The sequence below is a fragment of the Nesoenas mayeri genome, assembly GCF_963082525.1.
Source record: "Nesoenas mayeri genome assembly, chromosome: 2".
Taxonomy (NCBI): domain Eukaryota; kingdom Metazoa; phylum Chordata; class Aves; order Columbiformes; family Columbidae; genus Nesoenas; species Nesoenas mayeri.
The window spans coordinates 2,514,313-2,536,584 of NC_137543.1; the positions used below are offsets into that span (position 1 = coordinate 2,514,313).

At 53.1% G+C, this 22,272-nt stretch overlaps 1 protein-coding gene across 2 annotated transcripts in view; it reads left to right on the top strand.

Annotated features, from left to right (window-relative positions):
- Window positions 1-2,130: 2,130 nt before the first annotated feature.
- The window catches only part of ZC3H3 (zinc finger CCCH-type containing 3), a 193,782-nt gene continuing 173,640 nt past the window's right edge, over window positions 2,131-22,272 (top strand). For both annotated transcript variants that reach the window (XM_080339233.1, XM_080339234.1), the window contains exons 1-3: window positions 2,131-2,195; window positions 4,676-6,086; window positions 7,505-7,683. In XM_080339233.1, coding sequence (XP_080195359.1) covers window positions 2,150-2,195; window positions 4,676-6,086; window positions 7,505-7,683 — 1,636 coding nt within the window. In that variant the 5' untranslated portion in view covers window positions 2,131-2,149. The remainder of the gene's footprint in view (window positions 2,196-4,675; window positions 6,087-7,504; window positions 7,684-22,272) is intronic.

The following is a 22,272-nucleotide window of genomic DNA, read 5'->3' on the forward strand; positions in this document are numbered from 1 at the left end:
TCATTAGGAAGAACTGGCTGGAACCCAAGCTACCAAACCGACTGAAACCAGACTAGTGCCCCCTTTTTGCTGTAAATCTTGGCTATCTTGTCTCCTCAAGGTTGCAGCTGGTGCTGTAGAACTTCTTATCTCGGCATTTAATGAAGTCCTGCTTTTTTTAGCACAATTAGTTACATACAGCTCTAAACTAGATATTAATAATGTGGTTTAAAATGTTAGCTTGTTAGTAGGCCCTTATTATATAGTTGCTTAACCCTTAAAGTGTTAGTTCCCTCTATCAATATAACTTCCTAAACAAGTTTCATAACTTTTTACATAGAACTTAACCACCTTTCCCTTTTCCAAGTTCAGAGTCCGTGCCTCATTTGGTTATACCTGTAAACATTAAACATCTTAGCACGAATCACAACTGCATTTTTCACAAGCTGGAGACGTGGGATGGGGACAATGAGACTGAGCTGGGCTGGGGACAGCCAGACCAAGCTGGGCTGGGGACAAGAGGACAATGGACAGCCAGGTTAGCTCAGGCTGGGGACAGGGAATGGGGACAGTTGCACCAGGCTGAGATGGGGACAGGGGATGGGGACAGCAAGACTAAGCTGGGCTGGGGACAGGGGATGGGGACAGCTGGACCAGGTTGGGCTGGGGACAGGGGATGGGGACAGCTGGACCAGGCAGAGCTGGAGACATGAGATGGGGACAATGAGACTGAGCTGGGCTGGGGACAGCCAGACCAAGCTGGGCTGGGGACAAGAGGACAAGGGACAGCCAGCTTAGCTCAGGCTGGGGACAGGAGATGGGGACAGCTGGACCAGGCTGGGCTGAAGACGAGCAACAGCCAGGACAGCCCAGTCTGGGGACAGGAGATGGGGACAGTTGCACCAGGCTGAGATGGGGACAGGGGATTGGGACAGCAAGACTAAGCTGGGCTGGGGACAGGGGATGGGGACAGCCAGACCAGGCAGAGCTGGAGACATGCGATGGAGACAATGAGACTGAGCTGGGCTGGGGACAGCCAGACCAAGCTGGGCTGGGGACAAGGGACAGCCAGGTTAACTCAGGCTGGGGACAGGAGATGGGGACAGCTGGACCGGGCTGGGCTGAAGACGAGCAACAGCCAGGACAGCGCAGTCTGGGGACAGGAGATGGGGACAGTTGCACCAGGCTGAGATGGGGACAGGGGATGGGGACAGCAAGACTAAGCTGGGCTGGGGACAGGGGATGGGGACAACTGGACCAGGTTGGGCTGGGGACAAGGGACAGCCGGGATAGCCCAGACTGGGGACAGGGGATGGGGACAGCTGGACCAGGTTGGGCTGGGGACAAGGGACAGCTGGGATAGCCCAGACTGGGGACAGAGGATGGGGACAGCTGGACCAGGTTGGGCTGGGGACAAGGGACAGCTGGGATAGCCCAGACTGGGGACAGAGGATGGGGACAGCTGGATCAGGTTGGGCTGGGGACAAGGGACAGCCGGGATAGCCCAGGCTGGGGACAGGGGATGGGGACAGCAGGACTGGGCTGAGATTAGGGACAGGGGATAGCTGAGTCTGGGGAGAAAGGATGGGGACAACAGGACCAGGCTGATATGGGGACAGGGGATGAGGACAATGAGTCTGATCTGGGCTGGGGACAGGGTATGAGGACAGCTGGACCAGACTGGGCTGGGAACAGCCTGAGATGGGGACAGCAGGACCAGGCTGGGCAGGGGACAGAGTCTGGGGACAGCTGGACCAGACTGGGCTGGGGACAGCCTGAGATAGCAGGACCGAGCTGGGCTGGGGACAGAGTCTGGGGACAGCTGGACCAGACTGGGCTGGGGACACCTGACAATTGGGGCAGCCCACACTGGGGACAGGCAATGGGAACAGCTGGGCCAGGCCGGGCTGGGGCCAGCCGGGTTAGCCCAGGCTGGGGCCAGGGGATGGGGCCAGCCAGACCAGACCGCGCTGGGCTGGGGCCAGGAGGTAGAAGGAGCCGCAGCCGCCCGTGCCCAGCACAAGGCCCAGGGCTCAGGCCCCACCAGGCCGCGTAGGCCGCAGCTCCTTCCGTTGCCAAGCAGCGGCCGCCGCGCGCTCACGTGACCGGCCAACGGCCCGGCGCGGGGCGATGACGTGGCGGGGCGGGGCCGGGCGGCAGCGCTGCGGGGATGGAGGAGAGGGAGCGGCTGTGGCGGCAGATCCGGCTGCTGCAGGGTACGGACCGGGGGAACGGGGCAGAGGCTGCTCGGAGGGGACCCGGGAGACCGGGGGAAGGGGACGAGTGGGTTGTGAGGAGACGCGGGGCGGGGGCGGGTTGTGGGGGAACACGGGGAGGCAGGTTGTGAGGGGACTCAGGAGTCGATGGGTGGGGGGGGGTGGGGGTGGGTTGTGAGGAGACCCGGGAAGGGGTTGGTGAGATGTGAGGAGACCTGGAGCGAGGTCGGGTTGTGAGTGGACTCAGGAGTCGATGGGGCGGGGTGGGGTGTGAGGGGACCTGGGGCGGGGGGTGGGTTTTGAGGGGACTCAGAAGTCGATGGGGGGCGTTGGGTTGGGAGGGGACACAGGAGTCGATGGAGAGGGGCTGTGAGGGAGCCCGGGGACGAGGGGGGGGCTCAGGTTGTGAGGGGACCCAGAAGTCGATGGGGGGCGGGGGCTGTGAGGGGACCCGGGTTAGGGAGAGTCGGGTTGTGAGGGGACCCAGGAGACGATGGGGGGCGGGGAGCGGGTTTTGAGGGGACTCAGGAGTCGATGTGGGGTGGGCTGTGAGGGGACCCGAGTAGGGGGGAGCGGGTTTTGAGGGGACCCAGGAGTCTACGGGGAGGGGGGGGGAGGGGCGGGTTATGAGGGTGCCCTGGGAGTCCTGGGGGGAGGGGGGGGTTGGGAAGGAGACCTTGGAGTCTTAAGGGAGGATCCGAGGGCCTGAGCGAGGCGGAGGGGTGGGGAAGAACCCAGGAGTGCCAGGGAGGGGGAGGAGTGAGGCCTGCGGGGAAGGGCCTGCGGGGTGGGGGTGGGGGTGGGGGAGGGGAGAGGACCCAGGAGTGCTGGGCAGGGAGGGAAGGAGCCCAGAGAGAACTGGGGAGGTTTAGGGATCCCCATGTTAGTGGTCCCTATAGGATCAGTGACCCTTCTGGCTGGTGGGATAGGGGTTGTCCCCTGCGCTGCAGCCCCTGGGGATGGTGACAAAGAGGTGGGATGTGCCCCTCGCCCTCTGTCCCTTGAGGGTTAATCATGGTGGAGGAGTGTGTGTGGGGGATATATTTGTCCTTTCCTAGAATCATAGAATATAATCATTTCGGTTGGAAGAGACCCTCAGGATAATCGAGTCCAACCATAACCTGGCTCTAGCACTAAACCATGTCCCTAAGAACCTTGTCTAAATGCTTTTTAAACCCCTTCAGGAATGGTGACTCCACCACTGCCTTGGGCAGCCTGTACCTAAATAAGCATTGGTGCTTATTCTTAGTGCTAACTTGCTCTGTGCACCCCAAAATGATATTTCCTCTCAAAAATCCTCTGATAATTCATTTTATTGGAAGGATTTTCTAAGCACTGTGTACAGGACCTTCCTAATCTACGTGTATCTATTATCCAAATGACTTTGTTTGTACACCGAAGTGCTGGGGAGGTGTGGTGGTTTGGCAGAGGGATGTGCAGTGACTCAATAGTGGAGCTGGGGCCACCCCAGAGCCTCTTCATCACTGGTTTGAGTGAGAAAAGTCACGAATCTGGTGAAGGGCTGGAGCACAAGTGTGATGGGAGCAGCTGAGGGACCTGGAGGGTTCAGCTGGAGAACAGGAGCTGAGGGGAGACCTTCTGATCTCTGAACTGCCTGAAAGGAGGTTGTAGTGAGATAGTGGTTGGTCTCTTCTCCCAAGTAATGAGTGATAGAATGAGGAGAAATGGCCTCAAGTTGCACCAAAGGAAGTTGAAGTTGGATCTTGGGAACAATTTCTTCCCAGAAAGGGCTGTGGGGCATTGAAACAGGCTGCCCGGGGCAGTGGTGGAGTCACCATCCTTGGAGGGGTCGAACAGATGTGGAGACGAGGTTCTCAGGGACATGGGGTAGTGCCAGTGGCGGGGGAGCGGTTGGACTCGATAATCTTCAAGGTCTTTTCTAACCTCAGTGATTCTCTGAGTTTTGTTTGGGGCTGGTGATGGCTGTTCTGGGTTATGTGCACAAGCACACCCTTCAGAGACTGTCCTGAAAAGATATCTGGAGATAAAAGTAGCATTTTTTAAATACCAGGCTCCAAAAACAATAATTCAAGCATACATTTTGGCACATAAAAGAGAGTGTAAATCATAGAATATCCCGAGTTGGAAGGGACCCACAAGGATCATCGAGTCCAGCTCGTGTCCCTACACAGGACAACCCCACAGTTCACACCATGTATCTGAGGGTGTTGTCCAGTCTCTTCTTGGGGCAAAATGTGGCCGACAGCACTAGTGGAGTGTATTAAGGATGTGTTAGTGAGTCTGTGGCTCAGACCTGCATTGAGTTGTCCTGCGAAATTGCTTTTCTTATTGATTTTCATGAGAATTGAGGGAGATTTTTAAGTGTTGCCTTCCAGCGCTGGTTATCTGAAATGTGGCCTGAGCGATTGTCCTCTTTACAGCGTGAAGAAAACCGATGCTGCGGTGCTGTCAAACACCGGTGGATTATGATTAACAGACTCTTGTTTTCTTCTTCTTAGGTCTTATAAACAACCATAAAAACACGCATGGGGACGCGCCACGGCCGCTGCCATCGGCGGCACCAAGGTGGAACAATCCTCGCCAACCCACCTTCAGGAGGGGGACGTTTTCGGCCAGGTACCCCCAGCAGTCCCCCAGGGATTTCCAGCTGCACCAAGGTCCCTCCTGGAGGAAAAAATATTCCCTCGTCAACCGGCCGCCGGGGTCGGCTTGTGACATTGGAAGCGGTGGAAGTACCAGCACGTCTTGCGCTTTTGGAAGCCGTGGGGACAGCCAGGTCCCCGAGCCACTAGAATCATCCCCAGAGAGACATGTGGACTTAACCACAGATGGAAATATCGTCGTGGGGATCCAGCTGCCTCAGAGAGCCGACCCGTTTGGAGATGCGAAAAATTTTGACGATGTGGGTTCTTACTGTGAATTTTCGGGGCTGAAAACACTCGTCACTGTGCCGGGAGACAGTAAAGATGCGCAGAAATCTCTGTACGTGAGCCAAAGTGAAGAGAGACGACCCTCTCTCTCCATTTCATTCAACTCATCTCACCGGTTTGTGAGTTCAGCGTACGTGAGCGTGCCGGATAAGCCTCGAATAGTGTGTCAGGCCAGCAACGTGGTTGCAAACTCCCCGACCTCTTGCGCAAGCACCAGCGAAAGCGCTGTGACTCTGAAATCGGAGCCACAGCAACTTTCAGTGGTGCCGGATCGTGAGCCGGCTCAACACTTGGTTCGGGTGAAGGCAGAACCGCTGGCTCCAGGGTGGGCCGGTTGTGAGCAGGTCACGGATGCTTCCAGAGAACCGAAGCTCCTTGGAAACAATGCAACGTGCTCCAGGCCTGCTCAAACCGCAACTTTGGTGGCTGGGGTGACTCCAACGAAAAGCAGGTTTTCTGTAGTCCCCAAAACCACTGCTCTCCAAAGAGCTGCCTCGATACCCGTCGCCGGCAAAGCTCCGAAGTTTAGGAAAACTAATTACACGTGGGTCGCAAACCCTGGGAAATGCTCTCGTCCTGTGAAGAGGTGGGTCAGCCCTAGAGCATCGGAAAGCACTAAGAAGGTCAATGCTGGAGCAGAAAAAGTTGCTAAACCATCGCCGAAAGCTGACTTGGGTGCAAAACTGAAGAAATCGGGACTCCAGTCCAAACTGGGTGTTTCTCCCAGTAAATATAAGTGGAAAGCTTCCAGCCTGCAGGCCTTGCCTTCCACCTCCAAATCGGCGTTCAGGTGGCGATCTGAGGATCACAAGAAACCTCCGGCCCTTGATCCCCTTCGAACCAGCGCCGTCCAGGCGCCTCTGAGCGCAGCGTCTGGTGTCGGTCTCGGCGGGGCCAAGTCCTCCTTGGGCGATGCTGCATTGTCCAGTTACAAAGTGAAGAGTCGGACAAAAATCATCAAGAGAAAAGGAAATTTGGGGTAAGCTGCTGGTCGTCTTAACAGTGTCGTGTTTTGTGTCCGCTGGCTTCACGTAAGTCGTGGCTTTAAGTGAAATTGTTGTATGCTAGAGGTTGTCTTTGTTTTTCTCTTTCCAAGTGTGGTGACTTTGTTCTTTCTGGAGCTTTCCAGGGTTCAAAGCCTCAGGTTTTAATTGTTTTCACAGTCTGTATAAACTCTGACTTGAACCTTTAAAACAGAGCTGGGTTTTCTTCTCATCTCATTCTCCGAAGATTTTACTGCAGCACTTCGGGGTCTCCTCCTTGCCCTGAATAACAGACTAATATTCAAAGGGAAGGAAACAACTGTTTTCCTTTATTGATTTGTTTTCAAATTCCTATAATTTTGTTGTGATGAGGGCTGGGGAAAGGATGAGAAGTGGCTTGAATCATGATGATCTGTCCCTATAAAGCATTTTGCAGGCCTTGGGATGGGAGATGAACTGTGCAGGCCGGGAAGAACCACTGCCTGTGATGTTCTGGGGTCTTGTGGAGCAAATTTTCACCCTTGACCATGTCTGATAGAGCCAGAGTACAATGGGAAGGTTCTAAATGAAGCTCGGCTGAAGGAGAAGGCGTGTGGGACAAGTTATCTGCAAAAGGGCTTTGCACTGGACTGGGAATCAAGGGGAAGCAGATAAAAGATTTGGTCCAAACATTCTGTGAAAGGCATGGAAGTGCCACGAGGGCCTTTTTTATGGTGTTTTTTGTGTGTTTTGTGTTGATATTTCTTGGCAGGGGAGGGTTCAGCGGGATGGGGTGAGGGTTGGTGGCTCAGCTGTGTCACTTCTCTACCACCGAACTCGGACACACCCTCAGTGCAGTCCACACGTGGTTTGGCTCCTTCCTCGCCGCAATAACGCCACGCTTGAGCTCTTGAAAATTGAGGCCTAAATAACTATTCTCCGTGACTCAATGAGCTCGTAACACGGCACCGATTGAGAATCTGGTGCCTCCCTTCCAGCTTCTGTTTCCCAGATCCTCTGCTTGGTGTTTCACCTCCTGGTTTGCTGGGGAAAGTGTCTGTGGGTGGATCGTGCTGGGAAAATCACTCTGGAGCAAAGTGCCTATAGAAGCTTGGATTTTTGGGGATTTTTTGGCAGTCAGGGAGACAAGACCCTCTCCTCATCTCACTAAAGGACAGCGTTGTCTCCCCTGAGCAGAAAACAGGAGGGAATGAGTTGAGTTAGGCTGTCAAATACCTCATTCTCCACCTGTACCTTGCCAAAAATTCATCCCACTTGCCTGTTTATTTGTAGCTTTCTCTTTGGTGCTTCTTATCGCGCTTGGATAAGGTAGAAGGCTGGAACGTGGTGATGCAGCTTTTCTTCTCAGCTCTGGGCAAGGGGCTAAAGTGTGTTTTAGTCACCTCTTCTAACTGTGCGACGTTCCCCTCCGCAGTTCCCCAGTGGATAAGAAGAGCAGCTCCTTGCCCACCGCGCCTCACAAAAGCCACTTCCACCTCAGGAAGAAAAACTCCTCGCGGGGAAAACCCGCAACGCCGAAACGTTCCTCACCCAAAGGTCTGGTGCAGATCACCAAGCACAGGCTCTGCCGCCTGCCGGGCTCCACCAGGGAAGGTAGGAACAACCATCCCCGAGGGATGACGGGGACCACGTGCCGACAAATCAGTTCTGAGGGAAGATTTGGGGATTTAGAAATGGGTTACCATGTTCTGCAGGAGGTGAATCTGCTGTTGTTGATCCCAGAGCTGAAGTTGGGCTGAAGTAACATTTTTACTTTACCCCAGAGCTTGGTATCTCCAGATGAAACCATTTTAAAGCTGCTTCTTGCTTTTAAAGTGGTTTTGCTGGACTTGCAAGTGTCAAATAGGAAAGTGCTCAAGGATAGAAGGGCATGGCAGAGGCAGAAATACATCTGTAAGATGAATCTCTCGTTATACACCAGCCACAATTTTATGTTTGTCATGAGATTCTCCTCTAGCAACTACAGACCTACCTCATGCACCTGTATCCCAGTGTGAGGTACCTGTATCCCAGTGTGAGGTACCTGTATCCCAGTGTGAGGTACCTGTATCCCAGTGTGAGGTACCTGTATCCCAGTGTGATGTCTGTGGGCATTTAGGTTTTGTATGTAATTTGCTTAAAATAGCGCTAATTAGAGGAATGCCATGTCCGTCACGTTTTTATGAACACGTGGTTTTGGGTTGGCAATGATTGGAGGAGATATCGGCTGCTTGGGGAGGAGCAGCTACGTGTGCGTGAAACGTTTTTGTGATGTTTCTGCCTCTGAGTTTGTTTGTACTCTTCAGTATTGACGTTATCATGGACAAATGGCTCCACTACCCTGAAATTTAGCTTTTAAAGTGTATACAAAGCACATTTTTGCTCGCCCGTGGCGTGGACCCTGCGGTCAGTGTCCCTTAAATGGGGAGAGATGTTCAGGCCATGCCGTTGCTACGATCTGTCTCTAAAAGTAAAGCTATCAAACTTCTGTTTTCATGTAGATACATCTGGTTTCCTGTTCTGCGCTTCAACTACCGAGTTTACAGGCGTGATTATAGTTATTTCGTGTTGAGATGTTGCTGTGTTTTGACGGGCGAAAAGACAAGAACGGGGGCTCGAGGTTCAGGAAAGGGCAAAGTTTTTTGTGGGAGGAGAGGCAAAAGAATGTTCTCATCTTGTGTGTGTTTGAGGAGGGGTTTGGAAGGATAGGAGGGACTGTTGTGGGGGAGTAATTTAGGGTTCTGCTTGCTGCAGAGCAATGTTTAGATTTCTTAAAGGGAAGCACAACTTGAAAGAGTTCAATGGCGGGTTCACTCTGTTATTTGCTGCACAGGGGAGATATGCCAAGCTAAATACTGCTGATCTTCCCTCCAGATGCCCGTACCCGTCCATGAAGCAAATTGTCTTTCCTCCCTGATAACCGTTTGCTCCAGGGGCTGTTTTGTGGGGCTCCAGAGACGAACTTTCAGGCCAGGTTGTATCTGTTGTGGTGCAAACTGTCAGGATTCTTCTCTCCCTGATAACCATTCACCCCAGAGTCTATTTTAGAACTCCAGCAGCAAACTTTCAGGCATAGCCTGATAACCATATGCAGAGCAGACTTTCAGGAGACAAAATTCTTAGAAAATAAAGAATTTAGTGGAGTAGAATAGCAGAAGGGCTGGCTCGAGCTGGGTACCTGCACAGAGATCCCTCGTGAGCATAGAAAACCACAACTCTTCTATCTTTACAGACCATTCACATCATGATTCAGTCCAATAGCAATATTTCACTTTGAGGTCTTCTTGCTTCTCATTGAATCTTTTTATCTTTGTTTTGTTCAGCTGTAGACAATGTTTATGGCCCGTGGCCTTGCAGGTGCTGTTTTGTCTGAATAAATCCTTTCTTAGCGAAGTGCAAACCAGACCTTATCTTGCAAGTGTTCAGTGGAGTTTGTAGCTGCTTTTAGTAACAACAAGCAGAACTTTACAGCTTAAAATTTTAGCAAATCCGCCTTACCAAGTAACACGAAGCAAAGAGAATATTGAAAATTATACAACCTTGTATCTCTAAATAATTCATTAAATTTAGTGTGCGTCTACTTAAGCTAAATGCTTAATATTGAACTTGAATTGGGCTCGTCCACTGACCTCTGAGTAGTAAAACCATCGCCATACAGCTCACTTATTTAGCGGGGAAAGCTCAAAGTGGGTATAGTTCAGCATTGAAGCGGTCGCTTGATTTGGAGGCTTGTAGGGGACCTTTCGCCAGTATGAATCATTGAATAAATCTCTATGCTGTAAAACTCCTTTTTAAAGAGTTTACTTTGCTTACCAAGAGCCTCATATGAGCAGCTCCGCTGTAAACTCTGGAAATATGGATGAATTTGAGTTTGCAACAGCATTTTATGTATGTGGAAGTTGAGATACTGAGTATTGTCAATCTGAGTTCATTGATTGAAGGTGAACTTCCCATTCTGAAAAGATTTTTGATCTTAAACTACATAGGGCTGAAAATATGTAGCTAGAGCAGAAATAAGCTTGTGCTCTTGGCTCTTCCTCCCTTCATGAATGCCACGAATCCTCCTTATTCCTCGCTGTGGGAACATGGACACTGATGCCTCGGTGAATTAAAAATACTTCCCCACCATAATTATGGAATGTTTTTTAAACTTTTCTCTTGCTGGGTGTATTTTTCGTTGGTGTAGTGATTGTGAGAACTTGGCTGTGCGTCCTCTTCCTGGAGAGGTTCTCCAAGATGCGACAGAACGATGTTATTTTAACAGTTCTTGTCATTTTTTTTCTCTTCTTTCTTCTTCTCTCTCCTGCTGCTTCTCCTTCCTCCTCTCCCTCTCTCTCCCTCCCTCCCTCCTTCCTCCCCCTCTCTCTCTCCCTCCCTCCTTCCTCCCCCTCTCTCTCGCCCTCCCTCCTTCCTCCCCCTCTCTCTCGCCCTCCCTCCTTCCTCCCCCTCTCTCTCGCCCTCCCTCCTTCCTCCTCCTCTCTCTCTCCCGCCTTCCTCCTCTCTCTCTCTCTCTCCCGCCTTCCTCCTCTCTCTCTCTCTCCCGCCTTCCTCCTCTCTCTCTCTCTCCCACCTTCCTCCTCTCTCTCTCTCCCGCCTTCCTCCTCTCTCTCTCTCTCTCCCGCCTTCCTCCTCTCTCTCTCTCTCTCCCGCCTTCCTCCTCTCTCTCTCTCTCTCCCGCCTTCCTCCTCTCTCTCTCTCTCCCGCCTTCCTCCTCTCTCTCTCTCTCCCGCCGTCCTCCTCTCTCTCTCTCTCCCGCCGTCCTCCCCTCTCTCTCTCTCCCGCCGTCCTCCCCTCTCTCTCTCTCCCGCCGTCCTCCCCTCTCTCTCTCTCCCGCCTTCCTCCCCTCTCTCTCTCTCCCGCCGTCCTCCCCTCTCTCTCTCTCCCGCCGTCCCCCCCTCTCTCTCTCTCCCGCCGTCCTCCCCTCTCTCTCTCTCCCGCCGTCCTCCCGCCGTCCTCCCCTCTCTCTCTCTCCGCCGTCCGTCCTCCCCTCTCTCTCTCTCCCGCCTTCCTCCCCCCCTCTCTCTCTCTCCCGCCGTCCTCCCCTCTCTCTCTCTCCCGCCGTCCCCCCCTCTCTCTCTCTCCCGCCGTCCTCCCCTCTCTCTCTCTCCCGCCGTCCTCCCCCTCTCTCTCTCTCCCGGCCGTCCTCCCCTCTCTCTCTCTCCCGCCGTCCTCCCCCTCTCTCTCTCCGCCGTCCCTCTCTCTCTCCGCGTCCTCCCTCTCTCTCTCTCCCGCCGTCCCCCCCTCTTCTCTCTCCCGCCGTCCTCCCTCTCTCTCTCTCCCGCCGTCCTCCCCTCTCTCTCTCTCCCGCCGTCCTCCCCTCTCTCTCTCTCCCGCCGTCCTCCCCTCTCTCTCTCTCCCGCCGTCCTCCCTCTCTCTCTCTCCCGCCGTCCTCCCCTCTCTCTCTCTCCGCCGTCCTCCCCTCTCTCTCTCTCCCGCCGTCCTCCCCTCTCTCTCTCTCCCGCCGTCCTCCCCTCTCTCTCTCTCCCGCCGCCTCCCCTCTCTCTCTCTCCGCCGTCCTCCCTCTCTCTCTCTCCCGCCGTCCTCCCCTCTCTCTCTCTCCGCCGTCTCCCTCTCTCTCTCTCCCGCCGTCCTCCCCTCTCTCTCTCTCCCGCCGTCCTCCCCTCTCTCTCTCTCCCGCCGTCCTCCCTCTCTCTCTCTCCCGCCGCCTCCCCTCTCTCTCTCTCCGCCGCCCTCCCCTCTCTCTCTCTCCCGCCGCCCTCCCCTCTCTCTCTCTCCCGCCGCCCTCCCCTCTCTCTCTCTCCCGCCGCCCTCCCCCTCTCTCTCTCTCCCGCCGCCCTCCCCTCTCTCTCTCTCCCGCCGCCCTCCCCTCTCTCTCTCTCCGCCGCCCTCCCCTCTCTCTCTCTCCGCCGCCCTCCCTCTCTCTCTCTCCCGCCGCCCTCCCCTCTCTCTCTCTCCCGCCGCCCTCCCCTCTCTCTCTCTCCCGCCTCCCTCCCCTCTCTCTCTCTCCCGCCTCCCTCCCTCTCTCTCTCTCCCGCCTCCTCCCCTCTCTCTCTCTCCCGCCTCCCTCCCCTCTCTCTCTCCCGCCTCCCTCCCCTCTCTCTCTCTCCCGCCTCCCTCCCCTCTCTCTCTCTCCCGCCTCCCTCCCCTCTCTCTCTCTCCCGCCTCCCTCCCCTCTCTCTCTCTCCCGCCTCCCTCCCCTCTCTCTCTCTCCCGCCTCCCTCCCTCTCTCTCTCTCCCGCCTCCCTCCCTCTCTCTCTCTCCCGCCTCCCTCCCCTCTCTCTCTCTCCCGCCTCCCTCCCTCTCTCTCTCTCCGCCTCCCTCCCCTCTCTCTCTCTCCCGCCTCCCTCCCCTCTCTCTCTCTCCCGCCTCCTCCCCTCTCTCTCTCTCCCGCCTCCTCCCCTCTCTCTCTCTCCCGCCCTCCCTCCCCTCTCTCTCTCTCCCGCCTCCCTCCCCTCTCTCTCTCTCCCGCCTCCCTCCCCCTCTCTCTCTCTCCCGCCTCCCTCCCCTCTCTCTCTCTCCCGCCTCCCTCCCCTCTCTCTCTCTCCCGCCTCCCTCCCCTCTCTCTCTCTCCCGCCTCCTCCCTCTCTCTCTCTCCCGCCTCCCTCCCCTCTCTCTCTCTCCGCCTCCCTCCCCTCTCTCTCTCTCCCGCCTCCCTCCCTCTCTCTCTCTCCCGCCTCCCTCCCCTCTCTCTCTCTCCCGCCTCCCTCCCCTCTCTCTCTCTCCCGCCTCCCTCCCCTCTCTCTCTCTCCCGCCTCCCTCCCCTCTCTCTCTCTCCCGCCTCCCTCCCCTCTCTCTCTCTCCCGCCTCCTCCCCTCTCTCTCTCCCGCCTCCCTCCCCTCTCTCTCTCTCCCGCCTCCCTCCCCTCTCTCTCTCTCCCGCCTCCCTCCCCTCTCTCTCTCTCCCGCCTCCCTCCCCTCTCTCTCTCTCCCGCCTCCCTCCCCTCTCTCTCTCTCCGCCTCCTCCCCTCTCTCTCTCTCCCGCCTCCCTCCCCTCTCTCTCTCTCCCGCCTCCCTCCCCTCTCTCTCTCTCCCGCCTCCCTCCCCTCTCTCTCTCTCCCGCCTCCCTCCCCTCTCTCTCTCTCCCGCCTCCCTCCCTCTCTCTCTCTCCCGCCTCCCTCCCTCTCTCTCTCCCGCCTCCCTCCCCTCTCTCTCTCCCGCTCCCTCCCCTCTCTCTCTCCGCTCCTCCCTCTCTCTCTCCCGCCTCCCTCCCTCTCTCTCTCCCGCCTCCCTCCTCCCTCTCTCTCCCGCCTCCCTCCCCTCTCTCTCTCCGCCTCCTCCCTCTCTCTCTCCCTCCTCCTCCCTCTCTCTCCTCCCTCTCCCTCTCTCTCTCCTCCCCCTCCCTCTCTCCTCCTCCCTCCTCCCTCTCTCTCCTCCCTCCCTCTCTCTCTCCCTCCTCCTCCCTCTCTCCCTCCCTCCCCTCTCCCTCTCTCCCTCCTCTTCCCCCCCCCCTCCCTCCTCCCTCTCCCTCTCTCCCTCCTTCCCCTCTCCCTCTCTCCCTCCTTCCCCTCTCCCTCTCTCCCTCCTTCCCTCTCCTCTCTCCCTCCTTCCCCTCTCCCTCTCTCCCTCCTTCCCCTCTCCCTCTCTCCTCCTTCCCCTCTCCCTCTCTCCCTCCTTCCCCTCTCCCTCCTTCCCCTCTCCCTCCTTCCCCTCTCCCTCCTTCCCCTCTCCCTCCTTCCCCTCTCCCTCCTTCCCCTCTCCCTCCTTCCCTCTCCCTCCTTCCCCTCTCCCTCCTTCCCCTCTCCCTCCTTCCCCTCTCCCTCCTTCCCCTCTCCCTCCTTCCCCTCTCCCTCCTTCCCCTCTCCCTCCTTCCCCTCTCCCTCCTTCCCCTCTCCCTCCTTCCCCTCTCCCTCCTTCCCCTCTCCCTCCTTCCCCTCTCCCTCCTTCCCCTCTCCCTCCTTCCCCTCTCCCTCCTTCCCCTCTCCCTCCTTCCCCTCTCCCTCCTTCCCCTCTCCCTCCTTCCCCTCTCCCTCCTTCCCTCTCCTCCTTCCCCTCTCCCTCCTTCCCCTCTCCCTCCTTCCCCTCTCCCTCCTTCCCCTCTCCCTCCTTCCCCTCTCCCTCCTTCCCCTCTCCCTCCTTCCCCTCTCCCTCCTTCCCCTCTCCCTCCTTCCCCTCTCCCTCCTTCCCCTCTCCCTCCTTCCCCTCTCCCTCCTTCCCCTCTCCCTCCTTCCCCTCTCCCTCCTTCCCCTCTCCCTCCTTCCCCTCTCCCTCCTTCCCCTCTCCCTCCTTCCCCTCTCCCTCCTTCCCCTCTCCCTCCTTCCCCTCTCCCTCCTTCCCCTCTCCCTCCTTCCCCTCTCCCTCCTTCCCCTCTCCCTCCTTCCCCTCTCCCTCCTTCCCCTCTCCCTCCTTCCCCTCTCCCTCCTTCCCCTCTCCCTCCTTCCCTTCTCCCTCCTTCCCCTCTCCCTCCTTCCCCTCTCCCTCCTTCCCCTCTCCCTCCTTCCCCCCTCCCTCCTTCCCCCCTCCCTCCTTCCCCCCTCCCTCCTTCCCCCCTCCCTCCTTCCCCCCTCCCTCCTTCCCCTCTCCCTCCTTCCCCCCTCCCTCCTTCCCCCCTCCCTCCTTCCCCCCTCCCTCCTTCCCCCCTCCCTCCTTCCCCCCTCCCTCCTTCCCCCCTCCCTCCTTCCCCCCTCCCTCCTTCCCCCCTCCCTCCTTCCCCCCGCTCTCTCCCTCCCTCCCTCCTTCCCCTCGCTCTCTCTCCCCTTCCTTCCTTCCTCTCTCTCTCTCCCCCTCCCTCCCTCCCTCCCTCCTTCCTCTCTCTTCTCTTTTTCCCTTTGCTGCTGGGACATCAAGCACTAAATGCTGATATTGTACAGGGTCGCTGCAAATCTCTCCTCTTTTGTACCATCATCTCGGGGGCTCCCGAAGCACTCGATTTTTGCCTTCCCGGGCCACTGTCAGCTTGGCAAGGCAGCTGCCCAGTGATTTACGGCTGCTTTCCTTCTCTAGTTAGAAGAAATTTGGAGAAATTCAGCAATTCTTGAGTGCTTTTAATTTTTGTTTTGCCCAGGGAGACATATATGGTTTAGTACAAAGAGGTTATTAGACCCTGGATGGGGCAGCACCATTTGCAAGGCAGCATCATGAACTCTGATGAGAGCGTAGCCACTGATAGCGCTTGGAACAGCTCAGACGTCACGTTCAGTGCCTCTAAATGTATAATTATGTATATGATGGCATCTTCTGGTTTCACAGTAGTTCTATATAGATGTATAATTATGTATATGATGCTCACTGTCTTCTGGTTTCACAATAGTCCTATATAAATGTATCATTATGTATATGGTGATCGATGTTTTCTAGTTTCATATAGCAAATAGGAGTAAGTAGAGGCTTTAAGTGCGTTTAATTCCTGGCTCTCAGATGATCTGAAAGGTTTTGGGGATTTGTTTTTATTTCTCTTTTCTTGTGCTAATTAGGGTATTAAGCGAGTGATGGAGTTGTAAGTTGTGCTGTTTCTTGCAAGACAAGCGTGAGGGAAGTAAATGGGGTACAGAGATGTTACTGAGAGCCTCTTGAGGAACCTCTGGGGACCAAACTGGTGACAACCCAGCACGTTTGTGCAAAAAAGCCGCATCAGCCCCTTCCTTCCTCTGTTGTGACACAGCTTTGCTATTTTCTTGTTTGTCCTGTTCAACGAGATATGTGGGATATGTGGTGCAAGCCATACGTACCCAAGACATTAATCCTGCCTCTCCCAAGCGTGTAACGCCAAGTCCTGTCCATCTCCTGACTCTCCAGTTCCCTTTTTAGCCCCAAATGTTTGATCTCCCAGCTTCTCAGTTTCAAATCCACGTTTCCCGACGGTCTATTCGGAAGCGCTTTCCACGTTTTCATTTAAGGATCAGCGATCAGAGCAGAGAGATTTATTTAGGCTGCTTGCATGACGAGCTTTATACTTTCACCTCTTCTTGATTAACTCCAAAATACTCATTTGATTAAATAGAACATCAGAAATCGGGGTATGTCCCAAACTGAAGTCGCTCTGATGGGCCTGTTGAGCGGTGGAGCGTTTCTAATGCAGTTTAGCACTCTAGTATTTTAACTCGGGGCTGGTGCTGGGGCAGAACGTGTGTGTAGGACCATTTCAAGTGCTTGACCAAAGCGAGGAGGAATAGCAAATACTCTGCACAGCAGAGCCAAGTAAATATTGATAAACCACATGTCAGACTTCTTGACCACTTAGTACTTAATGTGCCCTTAATATTAGAGTCCTTTATTTTTTCCAAGTTCTTTCTTTACATTTAACTTCTTAGGCTCTTTTTGAAGATAATGAGATAGTTGCTTTAGTGGGAGTTGTGACTTAGGTAACGTGTCTTTGCTTTGGGCATCGTCACGAGCCCGACGGAGCCTCCGACCTTCCCCTCGTTTGAGCTTCGCAGTTCTTGTATTTCTGCTTCATTCGACACCTGTGCATTTCAGATTTTTGTCTTAATTTCAGGCTTCACATATACATTTATCTATAGGTCAGGCTGTTGGGTGTAGACAGAATGACGGAGATAAAAAGCAGCAGGTGCTTTTTGGTATTTGAACCAAAAGATGTGATTTGGAGGATAAATACTGGGCTCCTACTCTGTCATTTGATGAGGAACTTCCCTACCGGTAACAATATGTGTAATTATGCTGTTTGAATGACAAATGTCTATCCTGAATTGGTTTTCTGTTGCTTATTTGTTATAGCAAATAGCCAATCTAATAAAATTGTGATAGATATGGTGGGACAACATCACTTTTTGGCCGTGTGCTGTCCCATTAACTTGGGCAACATTTATCATTTTTCTCCAAACTGAATTATTCCCAAAAGCGCAGGGAACTTTACCACCAGGGAACTTTACCACCAACTTTTAAGTGAGATTGGATTGATCTGGATGCAATGACGGAGGGATAAACCCATTCCTCCTGTCCTAAAATTCCTATGGATGCAGCAATCCCTCCTCTTTCCCAACAGCCTTTTACTCCCAGCTCTTATTTGACATTTTACAGGGTGAGGCCCTTTCTCAAGTCTTATTTTTGCTGACAGGTGAGTCCTTGAAGTTGTGAACCTCTGGCAGCTTTGAAAATCTCACCAATGGATTTTACACCCCATTCTGTTTTCTTTTTCTTTAAAGCGAAGACCAATCAGTAAATATTTCTAATGGAGACATTGTCGAGACACTGTGGTTTGATGTTTCTTTTATTAAGCTGTATTTTATATCTATCTATCTATCTATATATTTACAGTGAACTTCACAATGTGTCGCTGCTGTTTGTGCGGCGACAGCTCAGCTCATGTTACAGCGGGTGCGACGACTCTGTTCCGTCTTATTAGAAGCATTTGGAGGTGACAATTTCTGCCCTTGAGTCAGGGAAAAGCAAAGCTCAAGACCCCTTGGGGTTCGTTGCGTCTTTTCTTCTCCGCTCCATCGTTAGTCTCGTCTTTCCGAGCGGGTCCTTCCGAACCAACGCCACTTTTTGACCGGGTGCTGTCCAATTAGCTCAGGCAACATTTATCCTCTTTCTCCAAACTAGGTTATTCCCAAAAGTGCAGGGAATTTTATCACCAGTTTTTAAGGGAAAATACCAGCCTTTAAGTGAGGTTTGATCTGGATGTGATGGCAGATGTTCCCGCTCCTCCTCTCCTAAAAATCCCATGGATGCAGCAATCCCTCCTCTTCCCCAACAGCGTTTTACTCCCAGCTCTTATTTGACATTTTACAGGGCGAGGCCCTTTCTCAAGTCTTGTTTTTGATGACAGATGAGTCCTTGTGGTTGTGAACCTTTCCTCACCCTTGCAAACATAACGAATCAAGCTGTCTCCCTCCTTGGCTGCAACGCTGGTAAGTTCACCCTGTTCGGGCATTCGCCCTGTTGGCGTTTCTTATTCTCCAGGCTTTTTCTCTAGATGTAAGCGCTTAAAATGAAGATTTAATTCCTTTTAATGTCCAAGACATGGCAGCTCTGTGGATGGGGAGCTGCGTTGTGCATCGTTTGCCGCTTGGAGAGAGAATGGGGGATTTTTGGGGTGTCTCTCCCTTTTCCACAGCCCTGCAGAGGGCACTCGTGCCCCTCGCATCTCCCCCGTCCACCTTTTTCTGGTTATTGATGGCCTAATTTCGTCTTGATGTGAAAGAAAGCAGATATCGAGTAATTTGCAGCAATAACCTGCTAATGCCGGGCCGGTATCAAAACTCCCATGTTCATTTCAAGTGGCAGATAAAACACTAATATATAATTATCCTTGCAAATTGGATTGTTTTAAATAACCAAAAGGCTACGGCCAGGAGAAAACTATCCCATTTCCCTTGAGTTACTATTGCGGTGTAATTGCTGCGTTCAATCAATTTCCTTGGCATTAGAAATTCCATCACAATCAACATTAAGCTTTATTCATTGTGATGGCAAAGAGCCGGGCCATTTCTCCTCTTTTCCTTAACTGGCAAAATTAATCAGGGAAAAGATTTTAAACATTTACCCGTGCGAAAGAGGTCAGCTCTGCCACTATATTGCTCAGCAGATAAGGGGGCTAATAAAAAGAAAATTGAATTACTAATGATCGCCAGGAACAGAGTATATAAAACCTGGCAATCGCCCGGTTCAGGAAAAAAGGAGAATCAATTTTCTTCGGCCAAGGTGCGCTCGTTTTTTATTTGGCCGCATATTATCAGCGATTTAATTTGAGAGCGCATAAACAGGAGGAAACGGGGAAGGAAATAATGAGCCCGAAGGTGTAAAATGCCGCAGGATCTACGCTGCACGCAATTTATTTGGCACAACAGATAATCGCTTTAATTGAATTCCAAAAGTGCATCGTTCAGCAGCGGCGCGGGCCGCCCGCCCGGGGGGATTGCGGGATATTACAAAGATGCCGGCGAGAGGCTCCGCAGTGGCTTTTCCCCTCTCGTAACGTCCCCTTCCAGGCAGGACTTTCTCAACCATGTGCTTGGGATTGTTTAGACTGAAAGAAGACAGAGAAAGCAAGAAGCAGGTTCCTTTAGGACTCTCCTTTATCACGTCGCTACATTTGATCCGTTTCTTAAACAATTATTTTGCTCTCAGGGCGAGATCGGCGCAGAACCCGGTCGTGTTGTCGTGTCGGTCGAACCTATTTTTTGGTGTTCCAACTGTTCGAAAAGCCTCATCCTGCTTATAGTCAGTCCCGATCTGCGTATTAAATTAACTCTTGCTCAGTAGCTTTTGGATTTTGCCGGGGAGAGATGGGTGATGGGACACAAGCTGTGGGTTCTATTCCTGAGCTGCGCACTCAGGGACGTCTGCAGATGCGTTGTGGAGGTTCATTCTTCCCCTCTTTGGCTTTCGAAAGTGGGGAGACTCGTGCTGAGGTGGGAATAATATCATTACTCGGTGCTTTGTGTGTTCAGAGTGCTTTGTAGGGTTTAATTAATGAACTGGTGGTTTGGGACGGTGGCACAAAGGGGCTGCGTTACCATCTCTGTTGGTGAAGGAAACCAAATAAACGAGGAACGGCAGCAAGGACCGTTCCGTGGCCAGAGCAAGAGTCAGTTTTGAGCCTGTCCTATGTTGCATACACCACATGCACATCTACGAGACTAATTTTTGTCTTTTCCCCGTTTAAAATCTTCCTTTACGGCTGATCTTTGCCTTTTGCCTGGTCCCGATGGAGATAACACAGCGGTTCGTGTTACCACTTTCCTACTTGTCCCCCATTGCCACCACCAACGCTGAAGCCGATTGCCGCGAACGTACCGAACAGAAGCAAATCCCGTTTGTATTTCCTTCTTTCCAGAGAGAAATTCCATCAGGATTTGTAAGACCTTTGCCCTGCCATCCGAACAAGAGTTTTTACAACTCTGATTTCAGTCAGAGTGATGGTGGCATTCCAAAATATCCCTAAACTCTTCATTTCTTCTTTGCGCTTGCTCAAGAACATGAACTGTGCGGTTACGAGGGTGTCGGGATGAACAAGAGCTGCTCGCTCAGGAAAAGGCCGTTGACCAATGTGGAAGGAGCTGGTTTGCGTTACTCGCACCCAGAGCGAGTGCAGAAAGTAAATGGTGTGTAAATGGCGAGGAGCAAGTTACGGTCGGCATCCAAACGCTCAGCTGCCGTTAATTTTATTGCCACTGGCTGTTCGTGTCCCTCTGGCAGCTTCAAAAATCTCAGCAATGGATTTTACACCCCCTTCTATGTTTTTATTCTTTAAAGTTAAGGCCAATCAGTAAATATTTCTAATGGAGAGATTGTTGGGACGCTGCGGTTTGGTGTTTCTTTTATTAAGCTGTATTCTTGCTTTCTATATGTATTTTTTTCTTTATAGTGAATTGCACAATTGCTGCTGTTTGTGAGGCGACAGCTCAGCTCACGTTACAACATATCTGTTCCATCTTATTAGAAGGAGTCGGAGGTGACGATTCCTGCCATGGAGCCGCGCAGAGCTCGGGACCCTTTGGAGTTCATCACGTCTTTTCTCCTCCGCTCCGTCATTAGTCTCGTCTTTTCAAGCGGGTCCTTCCTAAACCCTTCGCAGTTTCGCTGCTCGAGGCTGACGAGCCCAATGTCATTTTTTTCTTGTACGTAGCCTTGACCTTGCCCGTAAATCATGACATTGTCAGGTCTCTCTTCTCGCTTTGTCCTTGGCCGCTCGCTCCTTCGCACCGGTTGGGTAAAGTTCACATACTTGGCTTGTTGCCGGCGGCGGTCACGTCAGCGGCCGTAAGTAACGGTTTTAGATTTCTGGCTTTACTTGGAATTTACAGGTGACTTGTCCCAAGCTGTGAGAGGAGCTACAGACAGCCAAGAGTGATTATTCTGTTTTCGGAGCCCTCTTTTAAAAATAACGAGCTGCTTCAAGCGAGGGGAGTCAGCTTTGCTAAACAAAGAGGTGTCACCATGTCGCCAACCTTCTCTCGAGCACTGCGGCGTTTTGGATTTGGAGCCGGGTAAAACAGCGATAAGGGGGGAACATCCAGACTTGAAATGTGATCTGAAGTGGATATTCTGCCTCGAAAGACAAATATAAGGTTCTCCTTGTGTGGATAAACCTCTGCCAAGGTGGAAGGTGTGGACCAAGCGAAGAGAATCGAATGAACCATCGTATCAATCATAGATTGGCCTGAGCTGGAATGGACCCACAAGGATCATTGAGTCCAACTCCTGTCCTTGCACAGGACAACCCCACAGTTCACACTGTATGTCTGAGGGCTGGGAGATCTTCACCTAAAGCCGCTTTAATTTGTTCTTCTAATAGTTTCCATGTCTGCTCGTTCACCCTTTTCCTTCAGAATTCCAACGTCTTGCTCAATTTAACGTCAAAAATCGCCTCTCGATACCCGTCTCCGCTATTTGAGAGTCTCTCCCATACCCTGTGTGGTGCCAGCTACCGTTCGATTGTGAAATTCTGTCGGCAGCGAGCAGCTCTTTGGGGAATAGTCTATTTATACACTAATAGGAAACACAGTTGGCTTTGGGGATGCGTGACATCCTTTCTTCGGCTGTGACCCTTGATATTTTCAACTCCGTGGAGGGGAGTTTCTAAGAATTCAAACCTCTTTATAGCTTGTACGGCTAAAGAATAGAGGCTGGCTGCTGTTGTGCTGAATTTTAACATCTTTATTGATAATTTAGATGAGGGGATTGAGACCATCGTCAGCAAATTTGCTGATGACACCAAGTTGGGAGGGAGTGTGGAGCTGCTGGAAGGCAGGAGGGCGCTGCAGAGGGGTCTGGGTAGACTGGAAAAACGGACTGATTCTAATGGGATGAAGTTCAACAAGGCCGAGTGGTGGGTCCTTCACTTTGGCCACAACAACCCCCTGTAGTGCTCCAGGCTGGGCGCAGAGTGGCTGGAGAGCAGTCAGGCAGAAAGGGACCTGGGGGGACTAATAGAAAGGAAGCTCAACATGAGCCACCAGTGTACCCAGGTGGCCAAGAAGGCCAGTGGGATCCTGTCCTGTATCCAGACTGGCATGGTCAGCAGGACAAGGGCAGTGATCCTTCCTCTGTGCTCTGCATTGGGGAGGCCACACCTGGAGTATTGTGTTCAATTCTGGGCCCTCAGTTCAGGAAAGAGATTGAAGTGCTGGAGGGTCCAGAGAAGAGCAACAAGACTGGGGAAGGGACTTGAACACAAGCCCTATGGGGAGAGGCTGAGGGAGCTGGGCTTGTTTAGTCTGGAGAAGAGGAGGCTTAGAGGTGAGCTCAGCACTCTCTAGAACTACCTGAAGGGCAATTGTAGCCAGGTGGGGATTGGTCTCTTCTCCCAGGCAGTCAGCAATAGGACAAGGGGCCATGGGCT